This window comes from Populus alba, chromosome 3, assembly GCF_005239225.2.
Source record: "Populus alba chromosome 3, ASM523922v2, whole genome shotgun sequence".
Taxonomy (NCBI): Eukaryota; Viridiplantae; Streptophyta; class Magnoliopsida; order Malpighiales; family Salicaceae; genus Populus; species Populus alba.
Window position 1 is genome coordinate 20,792,668 of NC_133286.1, and position 27,122 is coordinate 20,819,789.

At 35.5% G+C, this 27,122-nt stretch overlaps 4 protein-coding genes across 6 annotated transcripts; 2 read left to right on the forward strand and 2 right to left on the reverse strand.

Annotated features, from left to right (window-relative positions):
• Positions 1-3,354: 3,354 nt before the first annotated feature.
• On the reverse strand, positions 3,355-7,275 carry LOC118054241 (uncharacterized). Of its 2 annotated transcripts, none has more exons than XM_035065734.2 (8): positions 6,430-7,275; positions 6,011-6,292; positions 5,675-5,734; positions 5,361-5,570; positions 4,952-5,070; positions 4,787-4,884; positions 4,221-4,345; positions 3,355-4,136 (listed from the first exon to the last, which is right to left on the reverse strand). In XM_035065734.2, the coding sequence occupies exons 1-8, from the start codon at positions 6,643-6,645 to the stop codon at positions 3,975-3,977; spliced, it is 1,272 nt and encodes a 423-aa protein (XP_034921625.1). In that variant the 5' UTR covers positions 6,646-7,275; the 3' UTR covers positions 3,355-3,974. The 2 variants fall into 2 exon arrangements, with proteins under 2 accessions (XP_034921625.1, XP_034921626.1); XM_035065735.2 differs by having other exon boundaries at positions 6,011-6,328; positions 6,430-6,571.
• A 764-nt stretch (positions 7,276-8,039) lies between these two features.
• On the forward strand, positions 8,040-15,745 carry LOC118054239 (protein LONG AFTER FAR-RED 3). 2 transcript variants are annotated; one of them, XM_035065731.2, is made up of 15 exons: positions 8,042-8,246; positions 8,328-8,494; positions 8,652-8,753; positions 8,868-8,940; positions 9,437-9,543; positions 9,635-9,758; positions 10,739-10,933; positions 11,613-11,698; positions 11,786-11,893; positions 13,347-13,442; positions 13,553-13,651; positions 13,791-13,865; positions 14,388-14,519; positions 14,654-14,769; positions 15,378-15,745. In XM_035065731.2, the coding sequence occupies exons 1-15, from the start codon at positions 8,171-8,173 to the stop codon at positions 15,547-15,549; spliced, it is 1,728 nt and encodes a 575-aa protein (XP_034921622.1). In that variant the 5' UTR covers positions 8,042-8,170; the 3' UTR covers positions 15,550-15,745. The 2 variants fall into 2 exon arrangements, with proteins under 2 accessions (XP_034921623.1, XP_034921622.1); XM_035065732.2 differs by lacking the exon at positions 14,388-14,519 and having other exon boundaries at positions 8,040-8,246.
• Positions 15,746-15,800: 55 nt separating this feature from the next.
• On the forward strand, positions 15,801-17,130 carry LOC118054594 (AAA-ATPase At3g28600). Its single transcript, XM_035066230.1, has 3 exons — positions 15,801-15,983; positions 16,327-16,509; positions 16,615-17,130. The coding sequence occupies exons 1-3, from the start codon at positions 15,801-15,803 to the stop codon at positions 17,128-17,130; spliced, it is 882 nt and encodes a 293-aa protein (XP_034922121.1).
• LOC118054238 (uncharacterized) lies at positions 16,951-26,623 on the reverse strand. Its single transcript, XM_035065729.2, has 18 exons — positions 26,494-26,623; positions 26,223-26,377; positions 25,587-25,826; positions 25,180-25,326; positions 24,946-25,024; positions 24,492-24,675; positions 23,637-23,702; positions 22,821-23,060; positions 22,239-22,445; positions 21,835-22,138; positions 21,201-21,360; positions 20,946-21,054; positions 20,183-20,318; positions 20,011-20,066; positions 19,626-19,925; positions 19,411-19,533; positions 17,950-18,639; positions 16,951-17,400 (listed from the first exon to the last, which is right to left on the reverse strand). The coding sequence occupies exons 2-18, from the start codon at positions 26,350-26,352 to the stop codon at positions 17,230-17,232; spliced, it is 3,342 nt and encodes a 1,113-aa protein (XP_034921620.1). The 5' UTR covers positions 26,353-26,377; positions 26,494-26,623; the 3' UTR covers positions 16,951-17,229.
• Between the last annotated feature and the right edge of the window lie 499 nt (positions 26,624-27,122).

The following is a 27,122-nucleotide window of genomic DNA, read 5'->3' on the forward strand; positions in this document are numbered from 1 at the left end:
TACGGAAATAGTGAAACTTTTTTATATATATATATATATATTAGAATTTAAAAATATACATTTTTTTCATCTATTTATCTTTCATGGTTTAAAATTATGATACAACATCGTATGATTTAAGTTTGAAAATGTTAATATAAAGATTAAAATGATTTATTTATTTTTGATTATTAAAATTAGAATTCTAATTATAAAACTCAGACATGCAATTTAAGAAATAGATTATCTTGGAGTCTAAAATAGTTTGAACTAAAAAAAAAACAGGGATGATTTGACTTGACTTTGTACAAAACCTCGATAATGATGGGGTAGAACCTGGCCCTTTACTCATGTATTTTTTTGAAAAATTTGATTAAAATAATATTATTATAATATCTTTTAAAAATTTAAATTAATTTTTTAAACTCGTGAATGGATACGTTCCTTGAATCGTATCTTGTAGCTACAGTTAAGGCATGAAAATCACAAAAGAAAAAATTCTTTTAAACAACTTAAATCAATATAAAATATTAACTAATACTCAAAAAGGTCATTTTTTTAAAAAGTTTTTTTCCCACGTTTGTTTTTGTATTTTTCTCTTTTTAGGGCTTTCCATGTTTTTTTTTTCCCAAAATTGTTCTTTTTTATTTTTTTTAAATTATTTTTATTAATTTTTTTAATATTAAACTGTTTGAAAATTTAGTTTTATAATTTTTTTCTTTTAAATATTATGAATTACTACAATGTTTCCTACATGATTTTTATCTTTTTCTAAAATGGTCTGTCGATTTTTTTTCTTAGAACGCTTTGGATTATTACAATATTTCCCCACGTGATTTTTGTTTTGCTACAGTATTTCTCCACATGTTTTTTTTTAAAATTATATTTGTTGAATTTTTTTTCAATATTGAGCTGGTTGAGATTCAGCTTTAACTTTTTCTATGTGTTTTTTTTTTCCACTTTGAGCTAGTTGAGAATTACAACTATAGATTTTTTCGGGAAACACTATAGATTGCTATAGTGTTTCTTTGCATAATTTTTCTTTTTTTATGTTTTTATTAAATTGTCTGTATTTAATTTATTTTTTAAATATTTACTAGGTTAAGAATTTAGCTTTATAGCTTTTCTATTGAAAATAATGTAAATTGCAACAATTTTTTTTTTATTTATATATTTTTTCCACGTACCCATGACAACGTATAATTATGCCATAAGCTAGTGGTATCGCATGGGCATGACATCTATTATATCTTTAAAATTGTTGAAATGTGAGATTAATCCTCATAAAATAGCAAGATATTTAAACGCAAAAAAACACATAATTGAATTAAGTGTTTGGCATTGTTTTTATGAATTATTTTAAAAAATAATTTTTTGATTTATTTTAAATTAATATATTTTATGTTTTTAAATTATTTTAATATATTGATGTAAAAATTAATTTTTAAAAAATAAAAAATATTATTTTAATTTTTTAAAAAATAAAAAACACTTAAAAAATAACTTTTATCATTTTTTTAAATACTTTTAAAGCAGCAGGGTAATGTTTTTTTTTTTTTGTCCGTAACAATATAGGCCAAGGTAGTAGGCATGGAGGCACATAGAAGAGGTTTCCCACTTTCCCTAACGTCTAGAAGACTCCTGCAATGATAGGATTGGGTGTGGACCCAACAACCTACCTAGTCTAAGAGGCCATTTTAGAGTCTAAAAAAGCCTATTATATTTCTGGCTCCACCACACACTCACACACACACACACACACATTATAGAGGCACTATAGAACGACGTAGCATAGCATTGTAGGTATGATGTCAATGGATTTGAATGAATGTTTACTTTTATTTTTTGGACTTTGGGGTGCGCACTGCATCATCACTGTGATCTTCAAGTGCTTGCTTCCCTGCTTTCCTCGTTTACTGGATGTCTATCGCAGATTCTTTGAATTTTGCTCCCTTCTTTTCTGTGGTTGTGGACTCCTTTTCCAGATGAAAATCATTTTTAAGAAAAAAAATAAAAAAACATTTGAGCTTCAATTCCAGGGGCGGCAATGATTAGGGGTGTTGATTACCAGTATTAGATTTAGAAACTATTTTAGATTCGTTTTAAAAATTCATTTTATTTTTAAAAATATTAAATTAATATTTTTTAATAATTTTAATATATTATTTTTAAAAATAAAAATATAAAAATTATTTTAATATATTTTTAAATAAAAAAAACTTTTAAAAAACATGTATTGAATCTAAATTCATCATTCATGCCAGGTTCCAAAATAAAGTTTGTTTGTTTAAATACTTGATTTAATGTGATTAGGAGTTTTATTGTGATTGTTTTTTATTTTTTATTTAAAAATATATTAAAATAATATAATTTAAATTTATAAACAAAATATATGTTCATCCACCATAATGAAACCATAAATGATATTTAAATTTCAAATCCATGCATACAATTATAAAAACACTTCATGAATCATTAGATAAAATTAAAAAAATATATTAAAAAATAAAATTACAGTTTCAAACTACATGAGATAAAAAATAAAGGTTAAAAAATCGAGTGAAAATCAGCTCGGGTAATAATATAATGATTAAAACTTCTCACCCATTTCCGTACTCAGCTCCGACAAAATGAACTGGGTTTTTATCTATCTCTGGGTTAAATTGGATCAGAATCCAATCCAACAAGATCAGATGATATCGGACAGCTAGCAATGGGGCGCGTGGCTTGGTTGCTACTGTATGGCCCAGATCATATGGGAAGCATTGACGATGGAGGAAGGAGTCTCCTTCGTCATTGATGTGAGCTAGGAATGTTTAAAATTTTATTTTTTATATTAATATATTAAAAAATAAAAATATAATTTATGAAAAAAAACTAGCTTATTGACCTTAAAAACCTATTGCTGAATGTATTTAATATTTGGTAATTTTTACAGATGCAGAGCAACACGTTTAAAGTTTCGAAAAACCAAAAAAGCTTAAAACATGTATCAAGAATGACATGCCAAGACAATGAATTTACGGATACGGGAGATTCTTTGAATTTGCTTCCTCTTTTTCTGTGGCTGTGGAGTCTTTTTCAAGATGAAAATCATTTTTAACAAAAAAAATATATATTTGAACTTCAATTCCAGGGGTGGCAATGATTAGGGATGATGATCAGCAGTATTGGAAATTGTATTTAGATATGTTTTAAAAATAGGAAATTGTACATCGTTGTTTTGAAAGAAAGAAAAAACCGGGTTTTTTTCTCTGTTCTGGCAGGCCGAACCCCAAATCAGAGCGTCACCGAGTTCATCCACCATGCGAGGCGGGACGTATAACTAGGCCACAAACAATTCATTTCAGCTTTGTTAAGTTTCGAGGGTTCGGATGCAACACAACCGATCAGGCTTTTTCTGAATTAAAATCCAATAGTTTAGATTTTAAAAACATAATTTCCTCATCTGAAACATAACCGATCAGGCTCAAACTCCAAATGCATGGAGCTATAGGACGGCGTAGACAAACACATATGCATCACCAGAATATAGGATGTTGGCACCATGGTTTCTGCTACTGGAAGTTGTGCCTTAATTTATCATGCCCGGTTTCTCTATCAAGTGCTCTTCATCAGTATACAATGCATGTTAGTGGCACTGTGGCTAGCTAGATCTTCTGTAATATTCAGATGAGTTGAAAGCTACCTCCTTCAAAAATGTAATCTGTTCCCAGTTTGATTGGTGAGCTGAACCTCCCTCATGAGAGCCAGAGCAGAGAAATTGAGGCCCAAGTTGAAAGTTGAAACACCAGCTTAGAAATTCGGTTGTCTAAGGTTCCGAGGGTGCTTGTCGTGTAATAAGCAAAATGTAGACCTTTGTTAAATTCCCTTCTCCTTGTGGACATGCAGAAACAAATCTAACAAACCAATGTTTTCCTAGCTCATATTTGCTTGCTGTGTGTGCTGGAATTTGAAGCTTTGCTGCCTTGCTGTCTGATATGAGGCTCTAGCCTCTAGGATGGTTCAGAGTTATTTCGAAGAAAAGTTCCAGAATGCGAGGGCTTGCTCCAACCCTCCTCCATTGAAATGAGGTTAAGGCGCATCATCAATTTCTCCTCAGCATCGTCCTCCAAGCTGCTTAGTTCATTGGATGCTTGCTTTTGTAAGGAAGAACCCTGCAATGCCAATTCAATTAGGTTATTTTGTATTTTTTTAAGAGATTAACATCCGATTGATTATATCCCACGTAGAAATCATACCTTTCTGTCCTGATACAACTTGAGATAATGCAGGGATTGCTCATAAAGTCCACAGTGGTAAAGAAGAACACTGTAATCTCTTAATTCCTTGGGATCAAATTCCAGGAGTACTAGACGCTCACATGCTGCAACAAAAGCAACAAATTCCTCATGGATATAGGTATAAAAGTTGTGGAGAGGATCATTCTCTGTGTTTAATTATGTGAGAGACAACATTGCTCAAGTATATGAATCAGAACCACCTAAAAAAACCTTCATCCTTACTGAATAAAATGATTGATAATTGAACAAATATTACGATACCATGCACCAGAATCAACGAGAATCCAATGCAAAATCATAGTAAGGATTCACCTTCATCTTTACTGAATAAAATGATGCCATGGACCAGAATCAATGGGAATCCAATGCAAAATCATAACAAGGACTCGTGTGAAAGCATGCCCAACAAGCAAAAAATGAGCACAAGCTAAACACCTCAAGTCCCAGTTCCCTTCTAGCTGGGACATCGATGGTAAAAAGGAAAAAGAATTTACCAAAAATAACACCATCCTATACATGCGTACCAGATAATGCAAGCCTTAAGTCCCCCAAATGTAAACTGGTCAAAGTGCCACGGTCCAACCTACGGTGACTGGATTTTGCAGATTCAAGCTGAAAGGCACTACAATAAACAGAAATTTCAAATCATGGATACCTTTCTTAAGCATGCATACACTATAGGCCAATACCTTTCTTCAACAACGTTTGATCTATCAGTACAAAGGACTGCATGCACAGCCCTCAAGAATAAACTCTTATTCTGATCATGTTGAAAGGGCCAGAAAGCCTCCTTTACATTTTTCAAAATCTGCACAAATGGCATAATCCAAAGACAAAATAAAAAATCGAGCTAGGAATGCCAAATATATAAAATGAAGCAGGAAGACTCATACATAACCTGATGCACTCAAGACATTCACCAAAATAAAAGGCGCAGAAACACATCACATGTCCTACCTCAAATTAACAGCATATGAAAGAAACTGCTGGAAACAAACCCATTCAAGATTAACAGTATGGAATTGTATTAGGCTCTGCAATGACAACGGTGGCTCAATTATATGCTCTCCCGTGACAGCAGAAAATCACACAACTCACCTCCTCCAACAGAGTTTGCACTGTCAATATGTGTGGATGGTCAGACTCTGCACTTTTCTGCTTATGATAGCCCCTTGGAAGACCATAACGGTCGTGTGGGAAGAAAATCTCACAATCAAAGTCCAAAAGGCTCCAAAATCGAAGCACTTTCAGGATTTCAGAGTATATAAGTGCAAGCATATAAGCGGAACCTGATTGATATGTCAAAACCTGCTCAATATATTAAAATTAAAACAAAGTTAAAACCCTTTCCAGTAGGTAACACTGTCTAGCAGCAAATCTGAAACTAAAAGCTAGAAGGCGAAATTCCGTACAGCATGAAGATACAAAGGATGTGGCTCCAATCTACTTATCACGTTGCTCCTTCGGAAATCCTGATTAGAAGAACCACATCGCATAAATCAATAGTTCAATAGCACTAAAGGGCAGGAAATTAACTTAACAAATGAAACCAACAAAATCTATTCCAAAAATTCTTTCTTTAAGTTACAAGCAGTGGGGTTTCTATGGCTTCCTTTGGCAGCAACAACTAGTCCTCCACTGCTTGTAGTTGGCCACGCCAAGTAACACCAGCTCTTGGATTGAAATCGGGCTCAATCAGACCACAAGGAAAAAAATAGTTCTTCAACAAATTAGTTGTCTTTCCTTACCTTTTTGACATACAAGAATTTGTACAAACTATCCAACAAGGCCTCTGGCGATGCCCTCAAAACCTTACCGCTTCTACAAAACTCCATGGTAAGATCAAACAGTCTTTCAATAAAAGGATCCACGGGGAGAGGAAGTGAAGACTGTGACATGAGCGCAAAATCCTCAGCTGATATATAAATAGCTATTTTCGCCAAATCAACACGTCTGTTGATGCTAATGCTAACTTCCCTCTCGATACGTGATAACCCTTTAATTTGTGACATGAAATTTTGCCTTGCTTCCTACATAATCAACAGTTGATCATCTCAGAACTCTCACTGGATTAAAAAACAAAAAACATGGGTTCTTAAATTTGAACAAAGTTATATCGAGGATGAAATCAAAAGGGATTGATGAGGATGATGATGATGATGATTACTCTGGCATGAGTGGTGTCGACTCCAGAAGAATCCAAGGCATCATGCAAAGCAAACTTGAAGTCAGGTGTTACTGGTGGAGGAAGTTCTGATCCTCCTCCGCGGCAGACCACACGACAAGGACGAGGATGGAAGGATTGGTATTTTGAATACTTTGAAGGAGAAGGAGAGGAGTTCAGCCATGGGTATGATGATACAATTGCAACTGCTGAAGCCATGGTTTTGGGTTAACTACCTTCCTTTCTTGAGAGGGATAAGACTGAGATTATAGGGAGGGATATAACTACAAGGGTAACTAAATAGTGGTTTTTACTCTCTTAGCGGGCCATTTCAATTATTCACGTTTATTCTTATCTCACTTTCCCGTAAATTTTCCATCACTTTCTATAGAAAATCCCAGCAGAAGATTCTGACTTCACCATATACTTCCAGGCAAGAGGACTCACGTTAAAAACACTTTGATTCTTTTTTAAATCGATTTAATCTTTTATATTGTTTCTTCATTTAAGTTTTGTGTCATCATCTTAGAAAAATTATCAATCGTATTTTAAAAAAATCTCGGTGGGGTGGGGTGGGGTGATTTGTTTCTTCTTAATTTTTTATGTGGCCTTTTCTTCACAAAAAAAGCAAACATTTTATACACACACACACACCGACAAACAAGATGAGAGAGAGAGAGTGCCTTTGTCTTGTTCATGCGATTGATTGAGACTCCGCCTGCTATGCCAAAGAGAGGAAAGGAAGAAGAAGTAGAGCACATCCTAAGAACTCCATGAAAAACAAGAAGAGCCGGCCTCCTTTCTCTCCGTGAATCCTGCTTTCAATCTTCCTTTCCATCACCATGAAGAACAAGAAGAAGTGGTGGCCTAGTGATAAAAGCCTGGGATCAAGAGGTTTGCTCCTTCTGTACTTTTAGGTTCGAGTTCTAGATTGCTTATATATGATGGCTACTGAAGACTTACATGTTTGTTAATTTCAGGATCCATAGAATTAGTTGAGATGCGTGTAAAGCTGGGCCACACCCACATTAAACTTAAAAAAAAAATATATAATGTTTTTTTTTTATTATTTGATTTTAACTAGTGAGCAGTGATAAAAGCTTAGGATGATTAGATGAAGTAGTTTGCTTCATGTAATTTTATATTTAATTTTAATATAATAGCTATTGAAAATTTGCATGGTTGATAAATTTAGAATTTATGTAATTTTATATTTAAGTTTAATATAATAGCTATTGAAAATTTGCATGGTTGATAAATTTAGAATTTATAGAATTAATTTAGATACGTGTCAATTAATTTAAATATTTATATTAATAATAAAAAAAAGGAAGATGTATAATTTTTCAACGCCTGGCTCATGACATGCTTTTTTATATTTCAACGATGATTCATTAGCTATTAAATGTCATCACCTCAAATTATGATATTGATGTGATGTTTAATAATAATATTGAGATAATATTTAGTTATTATTTTTAAATAAAATAAATAAAAATAGATGATATGTTATTTTTACACTGTTCTAAAATGATATAAATTTATTTTAAAATTATCATAAAAATAATTTATGATTTTAACATGACAAATTTACTTGTTTTCCTTGTTTAAATTTACTTGTTCAAGATAACAAGAGTGAAAAACGCTTACTTGTTTTACGCTCTGTCTTCTTCTAGCTCTGCTGAGTATGAGTGTGAACTGAGCGAGAAGAAAAAAGAAGGAACTAGCACTAGCGAGGAGCGGCATGAACCGCTACACGTTCCTCTCCGCCACTCTCGTTCTTGCCATTGCCGTTCTCTCTCTGAACATACCACTGCAAGGTGAGCACTCTCCTCTCTCTATCTCTCTCTCTCTGTTTTTTTTTTACAAGCTGTTTTCTGAGAAACTGTTTTATTGAAAAGATTGGCTAAGTTTGGGATTGAAAAGATTATCAACGAAGAAATTAGCGGCGGATCTAATAGTGAAGAATGCTGTTATCTTCACTAGTGACGCTTCTTTGCCTGTCGCCGATTCTATGGCTATTCAAAACGGCAGGATTCTTCGCGTTGGCAATTATTCGTCTCTACAGGTTAGACTCCCCCCCCCTTTTTTTTGAATTACTGAACAAATTAGTGTGAAAATTTAATTCTGGAATTGCAAGTATTTTTAAAAATATTTGTTTGCTTGTTTTTTTTATGGAATTTAAAAAATTAATTGAGAATTAATTATTTATTAACAAAATGTAGGATTTGGTAGGGGGTGGAACTAGAGAGTTGAATATTGAAGGAAAAGTTTTGGTTCCTGGATTTATTGATTCTCATGTCCACTTAATTCCCGGTGGACTTCAGGTACTGTACTAAACCTCCTGGATTATAAAATGTTTGTAATTTATGCGTTGAGTTTTGTGATTAGTAGTCTTGTTTGTTTAGATTATTTGACTATATTTTATCAATGAAAAACAGATGGGGCGTGTGGAGCTGCGAGGTGTAAATCAGAAGGAAGAGTTTGTGAGAAGGGTTAAAGAAGCTGCAGGAAGTAATTTCCATGCTTGCTTAAGAAAATGCTGTGATTTCTGTGGATTGTAAATAAGCTTGTTGGATTTATGGTTGATTTTGGATTGTCCAATTTGTTTGTTGGCGTGGTGGCAAGGGGCTTGAGATCTGCATAGCAGGTCTCAAGTTCGAGTCAGGGCGTGCACCTCTTGTAAGAGCCTGGGACAGCCAGGGTTTTACTTGCTCACCTGGGCCCACAAAGTGCGCTTTCCTGGGGGTGGGGTTTCCTCGAATTCAAAAAAAAAAAAGTGTAGAAGGATTAGTGAGTCTAATGGAAATGTTAAATCAATAATCATGTTTTAAAGTACATTTCTTGTTACCTGTAGAATGATGAATTGCAGTTTTGCTATGTAAGGATAGCTGTCTAGAAGGTGAATCCATGTAAGAGGGATTAGAGATTATGTGACTGGGATGATTCTCTTTTTAATTTGTTGAATCTTAGAATTCTTTTTGACGTGATTGTGTGCAAACTGTTTCAGATGTAAAACAAGGTTCCTGGGTGTTGGGTGGTGGATGGAACAATGATTTGTGGGGAGGAGAATTACCAATGGCTTCTTGGCTTGATGATTTTACAGCAGATAATCCTGTAAGTAGCCCTAACTTAATTGAGGTTTATTACTTTTATGAATATTAGCACTCACAATCTCATGTTCTTTACTTAATATATGATTCTACAGGTTTGGTTAACAAGGATGGATGGTCATATGGGCTTGGCTAACTCATTGGCACTGAAATTGGCCGGTATTAATAATTCATCGAATGATCCCAATGGTGGAACTATTGCAAAATCTACCCATGGAGGTATGGTTTGTTCTGTAACCATTTAATGACACTTCAGAAATGCATGAAGTACTTTTGATTTACTTCATAGCTGTATGCCGAGCCCTTCACTGTCTGTGCCATATTGGCTGATATTGCCGAGAGGTTTAGGGTGTGTTTAGTAATAGAAAACAGTTCTCCTTTTCCTTTTCCAATAGAAAATTGGAAAACATGCTCATTTATTGAAAACAAAAACAAATTTTTGCATCGAAAAAAAAATCAAGATAATAGTCATCTTAATATTTTGTATTTGTGATAATCTAATTATAGAATATAAAAAAAAAACAATTTTTTTCGTTGCTAAAAAATGCTTGTATATATATAAAAAAAATGTAATGTTCATGTATTTTCTTTATTTGGAGGAAAACTTATAAATAAAAATTATGGAGAACCTCTAAAATATGTGTTACAAACTTTGTATAAATTCGAAAAACTAGTTTTCCTCGTTTTCTGAATAGAGAAATATTGCATTTGAACAGTAAGTTCTAGTTTTCTATTTTTGACTCTAGTTTTCCAAAAAAATGGAGTATCACTCTGTTTCTGAACAACCCCTTTGTGTCCGATTTACCTATGGAGGTTATATTTAACTTTTGTTGATACCTTTGGATTCAAACTTAATTCTTATCTACCTTTACTCTGTGCTAAGTGCAGCTGCACATAAATCTCAGTCCTCTCTGCAATTCATGTGTGTTTACGGACATCATGTGTGAATTGTACAGAGGGCCAGGGTTTATGCAGTCGCAACTGCACAAAGTATCTCTCTTTAACTTTTGGGGAGGGGAGTGTAGGGTAGGGTGCATCTTGACTGAAATGGACTGCAAAAGAAATGAGTGTCATATATCTGGTAATAATTTGGAATGCATGCAATCTCTGATTGGAATTTTATTGTAGATTTTGTTGCAATGTTAAATATTTAGTTTCTAATTTGCTCACTAATTATTTTTGTCAATATCATCATGCAGAACCTACAGGATTGTTAATTGATGCTGCAATGAAACTTGTCCTCCCCTTGATTCCAGAGGTCTCAGTGAATGAAAGGAGGGAGGCTTTTCTGAGAGCCAGCAACCTTGCCTTGACGAGGGGTGTGACAACTATTGTTGATTTTGGGCGATATTTTCCTGGAGCAAGTGTCGAACATTCCTGGGAGGATCTTTCAGGTTCAGCTACAACTTTTGGAGTGTTGGATGCCTGTGGAATTGAATTATATAATTGCATTTTATTCCGGATCATACCTTGAACATGGGACATTGTTTTTAGGAAACAATGGTTCCATTATTGTGGCTACAATGTACTGACCTGGATTGTGATCTGCAAAGGAGATTGTTACCTTTCTTACTGGGAACAAAAATGATAGATCCAATAAAAACTGATATAAAAATAGCGCACAGTATAATGGAAAGGGCCATTAATTGGTTGCACATGTCTTGTTCCTTTCTTTCATCTATGTAAGAGTAGGACCGAGTCTGGTGTTTCGTTTGCAAGAGGGCCATGTTTGATTTTGTTTCAAATTTCTTTCTCATAAAACTTGTTTCTGAAAATGAGGCTGGAATGGTTCTGAAAGAGCTTTTCCTTGCTTATATGAGAGTTTGTTCCTCTGTATATTCTACCAAGTACAGATTTTTTATTGAAAATTTTCAGAAAAACTAATCCATAACTTTTTGTTTTTCTGTTGTCAAGTTTCGGAAAAGAAAAGAAATTTCTCTGCAGAAAAAGGAATGATATGGATCAGAGAACACTGAATCTTCCATTTGGTCCTTTGTATGAACTCTTAGAGCAAAATTATAATGCTTTTGAATTTGCTGTTCCTTTACCTGATTCTTTTTGTCATTTCAACAGATGTTTATCAATGGGCTGATTCTTCTGGGAAGATGATTATTAGGGTTTGCTTATTTTTTCCAATGGAAACATGGCCACGACTTATTGTATGAATTCTATTTTTACCCACAGCTGGTGCTCTAGTTTTCTCTCTATTTTTGCCCTTATTTATGAAGGTCTTGTTTACCTCTCAGGAGCTTATCAAGAAAACAGGACGAGCACTTAGCGATTGGATTTATTTGGGTGGTGTTAAGGCATTTGCTGATGGATCTTTAGGTTCTAGTAGTGCATTTTTCTTTGAGGTGAGGATTAAAATACTTTGTTTCCATTGATGTTTTATTTTGATTTTGTCAGGTTTGAGGTCTTAAATTCCCTGGCCTAATATATGACATTGATGTCTGCTGCAACTATTTTAGTGTGTAGAGCAAGATGAGATGAACTTGGACATTATTCCAGATAAATTAATCTTATCCTGTTTGATTTGCATACAAGGACACGGTGTGATATTGGAAAGATGGATTTATCATTTCCTTCCTATTCTTCCTTTGTCTGGTCTAGTTGGGTAAGACATGAATGGGGAATGGTTGACTGTGCTAAGATTTAATGCTAACACATTGACACATTGAGAGAGTACTCAGGAGGATGTATAGCCACGTTTCTTATTGGTATGAGTTGCCTTTTCTTAGCCTGTGATGTATAGCACGCAAACAGGAGGATGGGGAGAAACTCACTAGTTGTTACACAAGTGACATAATAATAATAATAAAGAACATTGGTTGTTGAATAAGATCCACACATGTTAGCATATGTTAGGAAAACAAAATATCTGTGAATGGCAAAGAAGAAGTTCAGTGTGCTGTTAATTTTGAAGCTCTGAATTTCATTGTATGTCAAAAGGATCGCTGCATTTGGCTGTCTTATGCTTTACCCTTGTTTACCAGATTTCCCCGCTGCCATTACCATGAAATTTATTATCTGAAACCACTTCTAGTTTGTCCTTTTCTCACCAATGTTTGTCTTGGTTCCCAGCCAAATGAAGAAAGGTGAATGGCCTGATCTTTTTTGTTCGTACTTGATATTATCTCCCTTTGTTTTTTTCCCATTTCTCAGATTAAGTTATTATTATTTTTCCTGTGATACTGTATTTTATGGACCCTACTTTTCTTTTATAGGGCTAAGGAATTCTTTCCAATTATCAAAACTCTTATAGACAGAATTCTAAACTAGCTAGCTTTCCTTTTCCAAATCAGTATATAAAATGTCATCTACAAACTTAGCAAGCAAAGGAAAGAAAGAAAAGAAAAGAAAAGAAAAACTATGAACTGTGCAGTTATTTGAGCTTGGAAAATACCTTTACCAAACTGCTCTGTACTTTATGTAGCCTCAAGCAAGCCTTTGCCCGTTTGTATCTGTGGTTAATGCTCAAAAGGTGAAGGGTTTTAAAGTTGATAATGCAACTCGTTATCGAGTTTCAATTGCATATTATAATGGAGAGATTGAATTTTATTCATGAATGCCGCTAAGGGGGTTGACTTTTTCTCCAAACAATCTAAAAATATAGATCCTGTGGCTAAGATCTTTATTTCTTCTCGTGAAAAGCCTGGTTGAAGTTGGTGAGCCCAAAATGAGTTCGTACCCTATGTGTTTTGTAATTAGTTAGTGGAGTGCGTGAAACTTGGGTGTCTGTATTTGAATTTAAGCATTTATTTTTTCATTTCAATCAATTGTCCAGTAAAATGTGTTTCCAATTTCTAGCCATACGCTGAGGAGCCTCACAACTATGGCTTACAAGTGACTGATCCAGAGAGTCTTTTCAACATGACAGCAGCATCTGATAAACTTGGACTTCAGGTGTGGCCTTGTCCTATCACAGCACCTGAACATGCCTGTATCTGTATACACGTTCACTGATTTCATTTCTATCCAGTAAGTTTCAAGGTTTACTTCAAAATTTGTTTCAGGTAGCAATTCATGCTATAGGTGATCGAGCAAATGAGATGGTCCTGGATACGTACAGATCAGTTGCTTTAACAAATGGAATGAGAGATAGAAGATTTAGGGTAAAGTTCATTGCTCAAAATGAAAAAGGTTCACCTAAGGATTAACTTGTTCCCTCCTTGGAATATTAAGACGGAAGAATATCCTTTCCAATTAACATTCACTCATTGTTGCTTTTCATGATGGACAAAAATATTTCAGATCGAGCATGCCCAGCATCTGGCACCTGGAATGCCTGCCAGATTTGGTGAGCAAGGGGTTGTTGCTTCAGTGCAGGTTTTCCATCAATTTATCCTTTTGCTTTCAATTGTTCATATTAAGTTTTGTAGATTGAATGAGGAAGTGGAAGGTTATTACTTGAGGGTAAAGGGGCTGTTTTGTGGCTGAAAATTGAGAATTAGTCAACTGAAGGGGTAAGAGTGGATGGTAATGGGAGTTCCACATTTCCAAGATAACAAGGATGTGATGTAGTTTAATTTATCAGTAGAAATAAAGCAGGAAAAATATGCAATCCACTTGCTTTCCATGGTCTGTGAAAAGCACCAATAGCTTTTTAAGAAGATGAAGTGACAATTGCAATTAGCTACTAGAATATTGTCTCATTCAAGCACTGGTATTGGGTTCATAATCTTATAAACTTAAGTGATAGTTTAAAAAGTCCATTCATACTTTATACCATTATATTAGAATAGCTAAGGTTCATTCCCCATGACCCCCCCTCTTCTCCTTTCTTTCCTCCATTTTTCTGGTGAGAGTGTTACTGTTTCATGACATGAATCATATGATAATTATCAACAGCCAGATCACCTTCTTGATGATGGTGATTCCGCTGCTAAAAAGCTTGGGGTGGATAGGGCCCAGCAGGGATCTTACCTTTTCCACTCGCTTCTTGCTAGCAATGCTCGGTTGGCTTTGGGTTCTGACTGGCCTGTAAGTACTATAGAGCTATAGTATCTGTTCTGAATGGTGTATTTGCTTTAGTTAAACTGTTTTCTTAAGATCACAATATCTGTTCTGAGCGGTGTACTTGGAAAAATTCCTGACAAATATTGATGTTGTTTTAGGTTGCAAACATCAATCCTGTAGGAAGCATCAAAACAGCAATAAAAAGAATACCCCATGGCTGGAAACATGCTTGGATGTCATCTGAATGCCTTTCACTGAATGATGCATTAATTGCGTAAGCAATACTGAAATATTATCTCCTAATACTTATCTCCTTCTTGATGTGCTATGCTTGTCTGTTCTGATTTATTAAGTATATAGAGGAAGTTTACTTCTTCTTTTTTGATTTGCTAGATATTGTGTGTTGGAACTGGAATTTTTATGCATGTGGATCCTAATGACCCAGTCAGTAAGCATATTTAACAAAGGCGCCTCCTTGATGGCCCTTCGTAGCAGATTAATATCTAGAACTGTCTTAGTAAAAAAAGATCATCACTGCTGAATGCCTTGAACAAGGCGGTTAAATTTAGCAGTTCAATTCAGTGGCCAACTATTGTTTGGATGTGCATGTTTGGTTTTGCTATCTTTTTAGTAGTTGGAGTTCTCGCTTTCTTGTGCAAGCATGCTCAGTGTCTTTCTTCAAATGTGCTTGCCTAAGGCATGTTTTTTCTTCTTAAAGCTCCGATTTGTCCTAAGCTGTTGTTTGTTTTTCACTCTGGTTTATTTTATAGCCATCAGCGTGGGTTGTGTTGCTCTATCAGAAACTTTTGTCCATCCCTGACAACTTTTATCTAACTTTGTTACTATGATTTCACCTGTGAACTCACACGATCACCATGGCAGGCACACTATTTCAGCTGCCTATGCATGCTTTCTGGACAATGAATTGGGATCCTTATCTCCTGGAAAACTGGCAGATTTTGTCATTCTGTCCACCAGTACATTGGATGACTTGGCCGAAGGATCCGTGACAGTTGAGGCCACATATGTTGCTGGTGTACAAGCATATCCTTGAAAGTGTATAGCATCATATCGTAGGCAAAGAACATTCTTATCGAGACGGGACCTGGTAAATTAGGGCATTGCTCAGTAGCATCTCTTAAGTGGGATGAAGACCATGGTGCAAAGCAAAATGTCATATGATTGATGATATAAGGTGTTTGTAATTAATAATCTCCTTGTATGCGTATTCCTCTCTGTTTCAGACTCAATTTCCAAAGTCAACCCCTTGCTTCCCTATCTATACAGAAACACCATGCAAGGCCAATGAATACCCAGATCCAAATCTTTTTTAGGCGTAATGAAACTTACGTTGCCATCGAATCGTGCCTTGCTTTCAAGTCCACTGATCACGCCGCGCATCTCCATGGTGCACCTGGTAAGAAATCACAATCTCTTGTCTTCGGCATAGATGCGAACGAGGTTTTGGTTGATGTGTTTGATGTCGAGGTTAAGTTGTTTTCTTTGCATCCATCACCCCTCAAACCAACTCCATATCTTATTACCCTACAACTTCAAGGGAGTTCTACACTCATTTTTTTAAAGAAAACACAACATTTTTATTGAAAAACACTTCGATTTAGCGATTGCGCTTTAGGTAGCTTCCTTCAGTGAAACAGAATCGAGTTTCAGTGAATAACATGGGAGGACTAACTCCCAAGATACGAGAAACAACGACCTCTTATTGAACCAACAAAAATAAGGAATACTCGAAGTTTGTGATGAGAGAGGACAAGGAAATCGAATCTCGAAATTGAAAACTCGGGCTTTATACTTATAATCCGAGTGATAGAGGGTGGAGTTACAGGAGCAACTTGTGGAGTCATGTAGTTTTTATCATCCAGCAACTTTTGATACCATTGCAGTTGATACGAAGGAGGAGGAGAAGATCATCAGTGAGCTGGTCGCATCCAGGGAAGGGAAAGAGTACCATGCAAAGACCGGTAAATCGAGCATGATTGCAGCCATGACATCGGTTAAGGACAAACACCTTGCTAAGAAAGCTTTTGACTGAAATATCAAGTAAGGCTATTGTTTTCACTGAGGATATTGATCGCTCGCTCGATCTTACGGGGCAAAGATCGAAAGTCGAAAGGCACAAAAAATCATGAAGACACTTGATCCAGCTTTCATTAGAAGAGGTAGAATGGACCAGCACATTGAGCTGTCACATTGCAAATTCGAGGGATTCAAGATTTTGGCAAAGAATTGTTTGCATATTGAATCACATGCTTTGTTTGATAAGATCAAGGCATTGTTAGAAGAAATTGACAGGACTCCTGCTGATGCTGTGGAATATTTAACGCCGAACAGTTTGGGAGCTGATGTTGAAAATAGCTTGCGAGTCCGATTCAAGCTCTTAAATAACAAAGAAAGAAGCTGTGCAGAAGAAAAAGGTAGAAGTGAAGCAAAAGGCAACGAAAAAACCCTTGTAAGAGGATCTTCAAAAGAGATTGAGAACAAAAAGGACAGCTGCCTTTGTTTCAGTCCTGAATCTGAAATCAAAACCAATCACTCTAGGATGGAGGAATTGGAGCTAAAGGCTTTAGAACAAGGATCGATGGACCGGCTCTGCATTAGATGCAAGTCCACCTAACAAATCGTGATCTCATGGATGATATCTTGTTCTTATAGAAGGACATCCACATTATTATTCTCGATTCAAGTCTCTAGTGATACAACAAGTTGCGCTCGATTAGTTCTGAAGCTGGGATTTGTATATCTCAAGGCCAGATGTAGCTGCAGTAATTGGACACAACCTGATAGAAAAGGAGTACGGCACAGCAGGAACTAGATACTTGTCGTGGACACATGGTGACCAGCTATCATCTCCACCCAATCCCATATGTTTGTGGTCAAGATGCACCTGCAATCCAAACACATTAACTTAATCCAAGACATATGACAGGATAGCACCATGAGAAAGAAAACTAGCAAGGTAACCAAGCAGCAGCGAAAATACACCAACAACAAATGTCAACTAGAGCAAAACTCATTCTCCAGAACATAAATTTTGTAGAGGAAACGTTAACTTACAAATCTGATGACCATTTTAAGCGCCCTAGATTGAGTAGAATAATAGTGTATCACAAATAGCACATGGCCATGCAAGCATGTCAAGGTTAGAGAATAGTTATAGAACGTCGAATTCAAAAGGCTATTGACAGCACAAAATTTAGTATTATGGTCACTCTAGATGGTCAGTAATACCTCGGATAGAAATTATAAGAACGATTTAAACAAACCATTTTCTCTCTCCTTTGCCTTCTATTTCAGTGACTTGCATTTTCTATACAGATGACATAAAAGTGATTTGACAGGAAGAAAGAATGGCAAGCCATAATAGAAAACATGAATGCTTTGTAGCTTAATCAGATATAGATTCAGAGAATGAAATCCCAGTAGTATAATTCACCTCAATATCATTTCCTTGAACAAGTTCTTCGTTGCGTGTTGCTCGGTCAAGTTCTGCTGTGGAATAGTAACTAGCACTCATTTGCATAGGTGGGGAGCTGCCATAAGTTGAAGCAAATATGCCTACTCCATCCTTGTTCTGAAATGTCACCCATCTAACATCTGCTCTACCAGAACATTCTCCAGGGACAATATAAGGAACATGCATGTCACCCACGTTCTGCTCATAGACCCCAACATGGGCTGCTGCTTTTCTATCTGGATAACATTCAAATGGCCCTCTTCCATACCATTTAATCTGATCCACTGATTTTTCCAAGTGCAATTCAACTCCCACTCGCGGCAAAGGTGGAAGCTCAGAACTTGGAATTGTGTTGCATTCAATAATCAAGTCCCCAGAACTATAAATTGTGTAGATCATATTAACTGTGATTAAAGCAGTTGCATTTGTAGATTCAGATAAGGAGCCTTCCTCACAACTTGGGACACCAACATAAATGACCTCTATTTTCACAAGATCATCGATTGTGCTCTTCACAGAACAACTTTTTGTCTGAAATACAAGGCTATCAATACCAGCTGCTTTCCACCAGGAGCAGTAACTGTCTTTTTCTCCACCTTTGTCATTATCTGTAGGTGCTCTCCAGAAGCACGGGATTATGCCTTCATTTATAACAGGAACTCCTCCAACCTACAATCACCACACCTTTAAAACTCAGTTTTGTTTAAAAGCTAAAAACTCCTGTCTCTGCGCTAGGTCAATGATGAAATATAACTTCTGCCTCCAGAAAAAAAATAAAAACAATTAGTTATTAGGTAACCATAATGTGGTCTTTATTTATATGAGGTCTCCTAAGTAACCTGAAAACTTGAAATTCGAAATGGAAATCTTTAGATAGAGTTTCAAGCTTTGTTCACGTCTATAAAGCAATCCTGGGAGAGAGAAAAAAAGACATGGTGTAGCCAAAAGCTTCTCATGGTCAGCAAAGAATAAGAACTTCACAGATCCTATGAAATACCAAACAAGATTCTGCATCATTTTTTCATATGCTATGTATCAGAGAATAATTCTTTCATGCATTAAAAAGAAATTACAACTCAACCTTGTGTTTCAAAAACAGGGAGATCTTTTTGGCTTAAATTGTAGCTCTAGTAAGGTCAACTAACAACATGACAACATGAATACCAAGATGGATTTCAAAAGTAGTTTATGATTACTTTGATTACGATTTCAAATTCTGTTGTTTCAGTGCACACGATGAGAAAGCCAACATTGTTTTCCATGTGTGAAAGGGGTTTTATTAAAGTAATCATGTAGTACAAGTTGTTAGGATATGTCTAGGCTCCACATGTATATGGAAACATCAAAAGAAGAGAGAAAACTAAAAATTCATGTATTTATGTTTCTAGCTTCAATGAACTAAATATGATATTGAGGACAATTCATAAATGCAATGCTAACCTTCCAGCTTTCAATACTTCCTGTCTGAATGTTCCATGTTATCTCCCAAACGTTCAGCAGGCTAACTCTAACTGTATCTCCAAGAGTTTCACTAAAGACTTTAGCATCGGTAGTTTTGATAGCCTGAAATGCCATTTTCAAACCAGAAAGCATGGCTGTAAAATATCTGAAGATAAATGAAATTATACAATTAAATATAAGAGAAGAGTATTTACATGAGGCATGATCTTTTGTCTGGTAGGCAACTGGACTTGCGTAGATGAAATAACATGACCAGCTTCAACCCAACGTGTCGAATGCAGGAGTCTAGTAGTTATTGTTAAAAAAATTTCTTCTGCAAAAGATGAAGCCAATTGAGGATACCATGGACCTGACTCCCATTCTAACTTGTAACTGCTCTGAGGTTCTGTCAGTGGAAGAGAGAGAATTCCAGATCCAAGTTCATATCCATCACCGTGGACAGTCCAGCTAAACTCTAATCCTTGTGTAGTTTGAAAGAAATGGGTGTTGGTTATCTGCAAAATCAAATTCCAGTTAGAAATGAAATTCAGATTCAGTGAAGGATGAGAAATGCAGAAGCTCGGTGAAACATGCGAGTACCTTTATCGTGCTTTCCTCTAGTGAAACTTTGATTGGCTGATAAACATACTTAACTTCTGCAAACAATAACTGACACAATTCATGATTCAAACAAAACTTAGGTCTAGATATCATCTTACAAGTTGGAAAAAAGGAAGTAGATGCAGACTCATTAGGAGAAGAATAAATTTACCTTCTAATGCAGGATGAGGAGTACGATCTGGCCATGTAAGACCATTAAGACAAAAGTTCAGATCATTAGGTGTATCCCCAAAGTCACCTCCATAAGCCCAGTGTTTTCTACCATCTCCACTTTCCTTCAATAACGCCTACAGTTGAAAAGCAAATACTTGATTTGATAAATAAGAAGAGATTTAAAATATCTTTCTCAAAAATAAATTGGTATATTTTATTGACAAATGTTCAAGGTCTTTATCATGCAAATACCAAGATAGTTTCTTGTGTTAATCATGGGGAACTAAACATTTTAGATTTCAACATGCCACAGCTCTTCCTTTTCTGCATGCAAGTATCATAGTTTATTGTATGAATTATATATGACTCTCAAGTTTGTCAATCTGCTGAGCCTGTTGCAAGAAAATTCGTAGAGGCTTATATTCAGATTTTTCATTTATATACATTTTCTGCCTAAGAAATGTGAAAACTAAAAATATACCAGAATTTTTTTATATTTCCAATCACTGCTGCTGCAGTTTTTATAGAATCTCAATAAGCTATATTTTTAAATAGACATCTTAGTCTTCATTCTATATTTTAAAATTATGCTGTGTGGTAGGGTGGACCATTCTTAAGAGCAAAGGATTGTTATTGTAAGTTGTGGATGGTTTTCAAAATAAGAGGTAAAGATTTTAGGCAACCAAGGATGGCAGAAAACCAATTTCGCTCATCAATTTGATGCTTTTCCATGTTTCTTAAGAGTATAAAGGATTCTAAACCTGGTCAACCCACTCCCAGATAAAGCCGCCTTGGAGACCAAATGTGCTATCAATTGCATCCCAATATTCACGTATATTCCCACTGCTATTCCCCATTGCATGTGAATACCTGCCGATGTGAATACCACAAGGACATATAATAGAGAAAATGGAGTTACTCCCATGATTAACAGATGCACTACACGGTGTAATTAAGACATCTAAGAATAGTTAAGGGGTCAATGTAACTCGTATAGAAGAACAGAGGTAACATACTCGCACAATATCAAAGGGCGTGGTTCAGTTGGGTCTTTTGCAATCTTCATTATGTCCCAAACACGCATATACATTGGGCAGATGATGTCAGTGGATGTCGTTCTGGATCCACCTCCTTCATAGTGCACCAGCCGTGAGGGGTCCCTTTCACGAATCCAACCTAATAAAAGAACATAAAAATTTAAGGTATTGTTTATGTAAAACTTCAAGTCTTCTAACAACACTATCAACCTAATAAAAGATTTAACTTAAATGATCTGTTATTCATATAAACTTTCAATTGCCGGAGGCCACCACACTGGTTTTTAGCAAACCATTTCACAGTTTCAATGTCTTTCCTTGTGAATAAATGGGAAGCTTAAATTCATGCAATGTAAAAAGAAAATGAAAGTTAGCGTGTCTACACATTGTTGAGTGCCAAGACATCTGAAATAGAGCACACATGCTCAAGTCTCACACGAAACACAACAAGTATGATCTGACACCAACTAAAAATCTATGATACATGTGAAAAATGGAAACAGAAGTAGAACCGACAACCATATATGTATGATAAATATTGTAATTGCTTAGATTTCTGTATGTGTCTCAAATAGAAACCATCTTAAAGATATATACAAAAAGGTATATATACCGGCTGCAGCAGAATGATTAGGTCCATATGAGGACTCATTTCCTAAAGACCAAGAAATTATGCATGCATGATTTTTGTCCCTCTCCACCATGCTTATCACACGATCCATCATTGCAGCAGCCCAACTTTGTTCCTGAGTAGGATGCTTCAGATGTTCGCAAAGATGAAAACCATGTGTCTCAATGTTGGCTTCATCTATCATATACAAGCCAAAAAGATCGCACAACTCATACCAACGAGGATGTTGGGGATAATGACTGTTCCTCACAGCATTCATATTGTTTTGCTTCATTAGAACCAGATCCTGTAAGCAGAAGAATAGACAATAACTCCATTATAATCAGTTAAACTGCCAACCAAGAAAGCAGAGGAAACTAATGAGTAAGGAAAGAGCAGAGTGTGACCTTAATCATACAGGACTCTATATTTGTCTTCCCCACACGTGGATGATGTTCGTGCCTGTTCACACCTCTTATTATAACTGGACACCTGTTAACAAGTAGCTGTTTTGGAGCCTTTGATATTTGTCTTATGCCTACTAGGCATGATTCACAGTCAACTACTTGCCCAGTTGCATCTTTGAGGGAGAGAACAAGAATGTACAAGTTTGGCTGTGGAAGAAACAAGCAAACACCAAAATCCATGACATCAGGTGATGACCGTCATATGAAGAACAGTGAGGTGAGGGAGAAATGCCAGAATCTCTTGAAAAATGTGAGTATTCATAAATCTAAAAATACTCGTTGAAATGTGAAAGGCCCATAAATTATATGGAAAATAAATCTGAAAAGCACAGTTTTCATTCCTTCAAACTTCTTAACAACACTTTGCTCAGGTGATCTATATGCTTATGCTTCAAACAACTACCTGAATGAAAACTAAAGAATAAAATATCATTTCATCGAACAGCCAACAAGAATATGGTAAAATTAAATTGTGTAACATATTAAGTTTCCAGCAAATCCCAGTGAATTGAGGTTCCTCACCTGCTCTGCAGACCAAAGCTTGGGCTTTTCGAGTTTCCCTTCAAGGAAATTACCCAGAAATCCTAGAATTCCCATAGGGGAGTGAGTGAGCTTTAAACTGGCCACATTGGATGAAAGCAGATCAGGAGATTCTTCACTGTGGTACCAGCTTCCGGTGTCATATAATGCAGCTTCTATGGTAAAGTTGTCAAAAATTTTGTCTCTAGGAATTTCTAGAGCACTTTCTATTTTCACTTCAACCTGAATGGTAAGCACATAAACAAACTCAAATTTTTCTCCTCCGGACTATTTAGTTCAAGAACAATAGCCAAAGATATTACATTTATCACTTCCCATTAAATTCTAAGAAAGCAATTGAACCGTGACAAAAATGAGACAATGCTAGGGTATTCTCTTCCCATTTACCAATAGGGTATACTTACAAGCTACCAAAAAGAAAGAAGAAAGGATAATGAACAGTTCCAGAGGAAAACAGCCATGGATAAGAAATTATGGTCAGCTGCAGAAGATGGCCTGAAAAGTATAGCATTAGATATCCCAACCCCCATTTCTTCCCCAGCCAGCCAAAAACAGCATCAATTAAGGAATATTATCAAACCGTTCCATAAAAGATGAGAGCCAAATAGAGTAAATCAACATGTAATATGATACAAGGGGTGCACCCTTAAGTATTAACTTCTAATTCACTCAGATCATGTGAACATAACTCGACACTAATGCAATATCATCCAATTAATGGAAATAAGTATGTTTTCCTACATTCATCACAGCAAAAAAAAAAAAAAGCAAGTTAATATTTCATCAATAACCACTAACCTCTATATCTGCAGAAGTAAAATTCTCGGCCAGGTTTGATTTGAAAAAGTAGTCTGCAATGAATACCTGCATATCAAATATTCTCTAAATTTATCATTTGAAATTACTCATAGAAATTCAGATTAAATACCCAAAATGGAATAATAATGAAAAACGAAGGTAATAGGAAAAGAAACAGAATAGTGGTGGTCCGGATAGGTGTACTGTTCGCCAACAGCAAGATAAAACACACACATAAATGAACACTTTACAAATTTCCAGGTGGGAACGGTTAGATAATGAAAAACTATTAGAGATATTAGTGTTTCCAGGGTCTAAGCTGGCACACAGTCTTCATTTTTGAGACACCTTCAGTTTTTAAAACCTCATCATTAACCCTTTCTTGGAAGTGCTTTTGGGCAAAAGATACAGTGGAGGCTGATGTGGTTCTTTGCTCCATCCAAACAGAAGGAAATGCCAGAAAAATGAACGTCAAGTCCCCTTTGGGCTAAAACTTCCATCCTTGTAGGTTTATGGGAAAACAGAGAGAGTCCTTTGTCACCATACAGTACTTATTTGTTAACTGAAGTCTGTTAACTAACATGTTTCAATTATCACTAACCTTATTAATCTAGAAACAAAGAGTAGCATAACAAATAATACAACAACATGGTTAGCGAGAACTAAAAACTGAACCATAAGAGAAACCATAACATGGCACCAGAACAAGTACAGAATCACGTTCACATGACATGGCAGATCACATCCAACCTTTATATGAAGTTTACCAACCATTTCCGAACACTGTCCCTAATTATGTTCATTCTAAAATCAAACAACAGCTAACTTCAAAAATGTTAAAGAGAAAAAGAATACCTGAGCCTTGGAAAGAAGAAGCACGTCTCTGTGAATACCCGACATCCACCAATGGTCTTGATCTTCAAGGTAAGACCCATCACTCCATCTAAAGACTTGAACGGCTAAAAGATTCTTCTTGCCAGAACCACATGGATAACAGTAATCTGTAATTTCAAACTCGGCAGGTAGCCTACTATCCTGACTGAGGTGATAGAACAATAAAACATTTGTTAATGGACTTTATGTAAAAGCTTCATCAAACTGTGCAATTTCCCTCATTCCTTTCTAATCTGTACAATTCATAGCATAAGTGATGTAACATGATTTGATTGAATAAATTGCCCACATAAATCGTATGTAAAACATAAAAAAGTTAATGAAACAGTTAGCACTAAGAAGATAAAGTACAGGAAGCAGAGTTATGGTCACGTTGCAAATAAAGGGAAAAAAGAGAGGAATGAAGAGGTGACACCTGTATCCCACAGCAACCCCATTTATCCAAGCACAGAATGCGGAATCAACAGCTTCAAAATGCAAGAAAATCCTTCGATCTGCCATACACCAATTAACAGAATGCAGACAGATAAATACATGAAATTCCAGGAATTTGATGTTATATTAATTATATATTGGAAAGGAAGCAGAAAGAAGCATTTGGAGAAACAATAATCAGCTAAAGCTGCTATTACATAACAAATTGATCTACCTTGCCACCCCTGAGGAAGGTCAAAGTATGTTCGGTAGCATCCAGTAGGATTATCATCAGGAACACGAGGAGGATCTACTGGAAATGGATATAATACATTGGCATAAATAGGCCGATCGTATCCATGCAATTCCCAATTTGAAGGAACTGTTCCAGTGGGCAGAAATAAGTTACAAGATATCAACATGGAAGGAGAATGTTCAAGTAATAGACATTTCAGATAATCCATCAGCGATAAATTAAGAAAATTATTTTATTTTGCAGTTCTTATTCATGTTTGATTAATCTACTAGGAACCTACTTCGGTGGGATAATGACTACATGGAAAGTGAAAACCACCAGAGAATAAAATCCTGAAAATTCATTTTTTTTTTGTGATTTCATTGGAAAAAAGAAGAGGCAATTACCAGGCAAAGTGTTCCACTCTGAGTCCTCAAATGCAGCGTCATAAAATTTCTTAGGAACACTGTCAGGGCCAGGAGCCAAGAAAAATCTCCAAAAGCCAGACAAAGATTTAACAAAAGGCAAATCCTTAACCCAAAAGGCTGCAGAATCAAGAGCCCCTTGAACAGCATCATCATTCCAAACAGCAGATTTAGATACCAAATGATCCACTTTGTTGCGTTGATACCAGTATCTAAGAGATCCTATAAACAACACAAAGCCAGATTTCCATCAAACTGATAGAAATAAACCAGAAACAAGCACTTATGCAAACTCAGGTGCAAGCCATTCTACAAAAAATGAAACTCAAAATACATTTAGGGCTTCAAAAGAACATAAGATAAAGGCAATTGCTAATGCAACGAACCAAAATTTTCGAAATTCAAATTGAAAACCAAGCAAATAATATCGAAACCCAGGTCAAGTTAAACCCCATTTGATTAAATCATAGACTCAATCTCATAAAAAAAGGTCACAAAAAGATTCAACTTATTCATCACTTATCATATTCAAGGCAACAAGAAGAGTAATGTCTGCTGGCACTACCAAAGTTTGCAAGATAAAGGGAGTCTAAAAGTCGTCATTCTCTCTCTCTTTACCTTCAACAGATTCATGGCAGTGCAAAGTGACATGAGGATCTCTCTTTCTCCACTTAATAAAAGCCTGGTCTTGCCAAACTTTATGTCCAGTTTCCACTGGAGACACCAGTTGTGCTACGAAAGAAGCCATTCTTAGAGCACACAGCAACACTACACTACAAACAGTCAACACAAATCAAACATTAATGATACCATACACGAAACATTACATTAATCGTCTAAGCTTGAGTGTAGAAGGAGAGGGAGAGGAGGGAAGCAAAGAGGAGTATACCAGGGAACTGAACTTGAACTTCAACTATGAAACTGAAACTGAAACTGATAAAAATCTGCGAAACAGTTAAAATCTTGGTAAGTGTTTTAGCAAACGACTTTGGACTCTCTAATTTTTATATCGGTTTTTATTAGTCCTTCTTCTATTTATAATTTCAATTGCACCATTGATATGTCATAATTCTAGAACAGATGAGGCCACTAGAACAAGTAACGGGGTCTATTAAGCGTGGGAAAGCAATTTAATCTGTATTTTTAAAAATTTTAATTTTTTTATTTAAAATTAATAATTTTTAGTGTTTTTGAATTGTTTTAATACGCTGATATAAAAAATAATTTTTTAAAAATAAAAAATATAATTTTAATATATTTTTAAGTAAAAACTATTTTGAATCGCAACCGCTATCACAATTTCAAACAAGCCATAAAAAGTGGTCGAAAATGTGTTTGAAAATAAAATTATTTAAAAAAAACTGGCTTAGATCTTAGTCAAAATATTTTAATATTACTTAAAATATTTTTTTAATTAAAATAATGTTATTTTTATTTTTATTATTATTACTAGGCTAACTTAATTTGAATTAGTTTTGGTTGGATTAACATGCAATTAAAAGCATGTATAAGTTAACT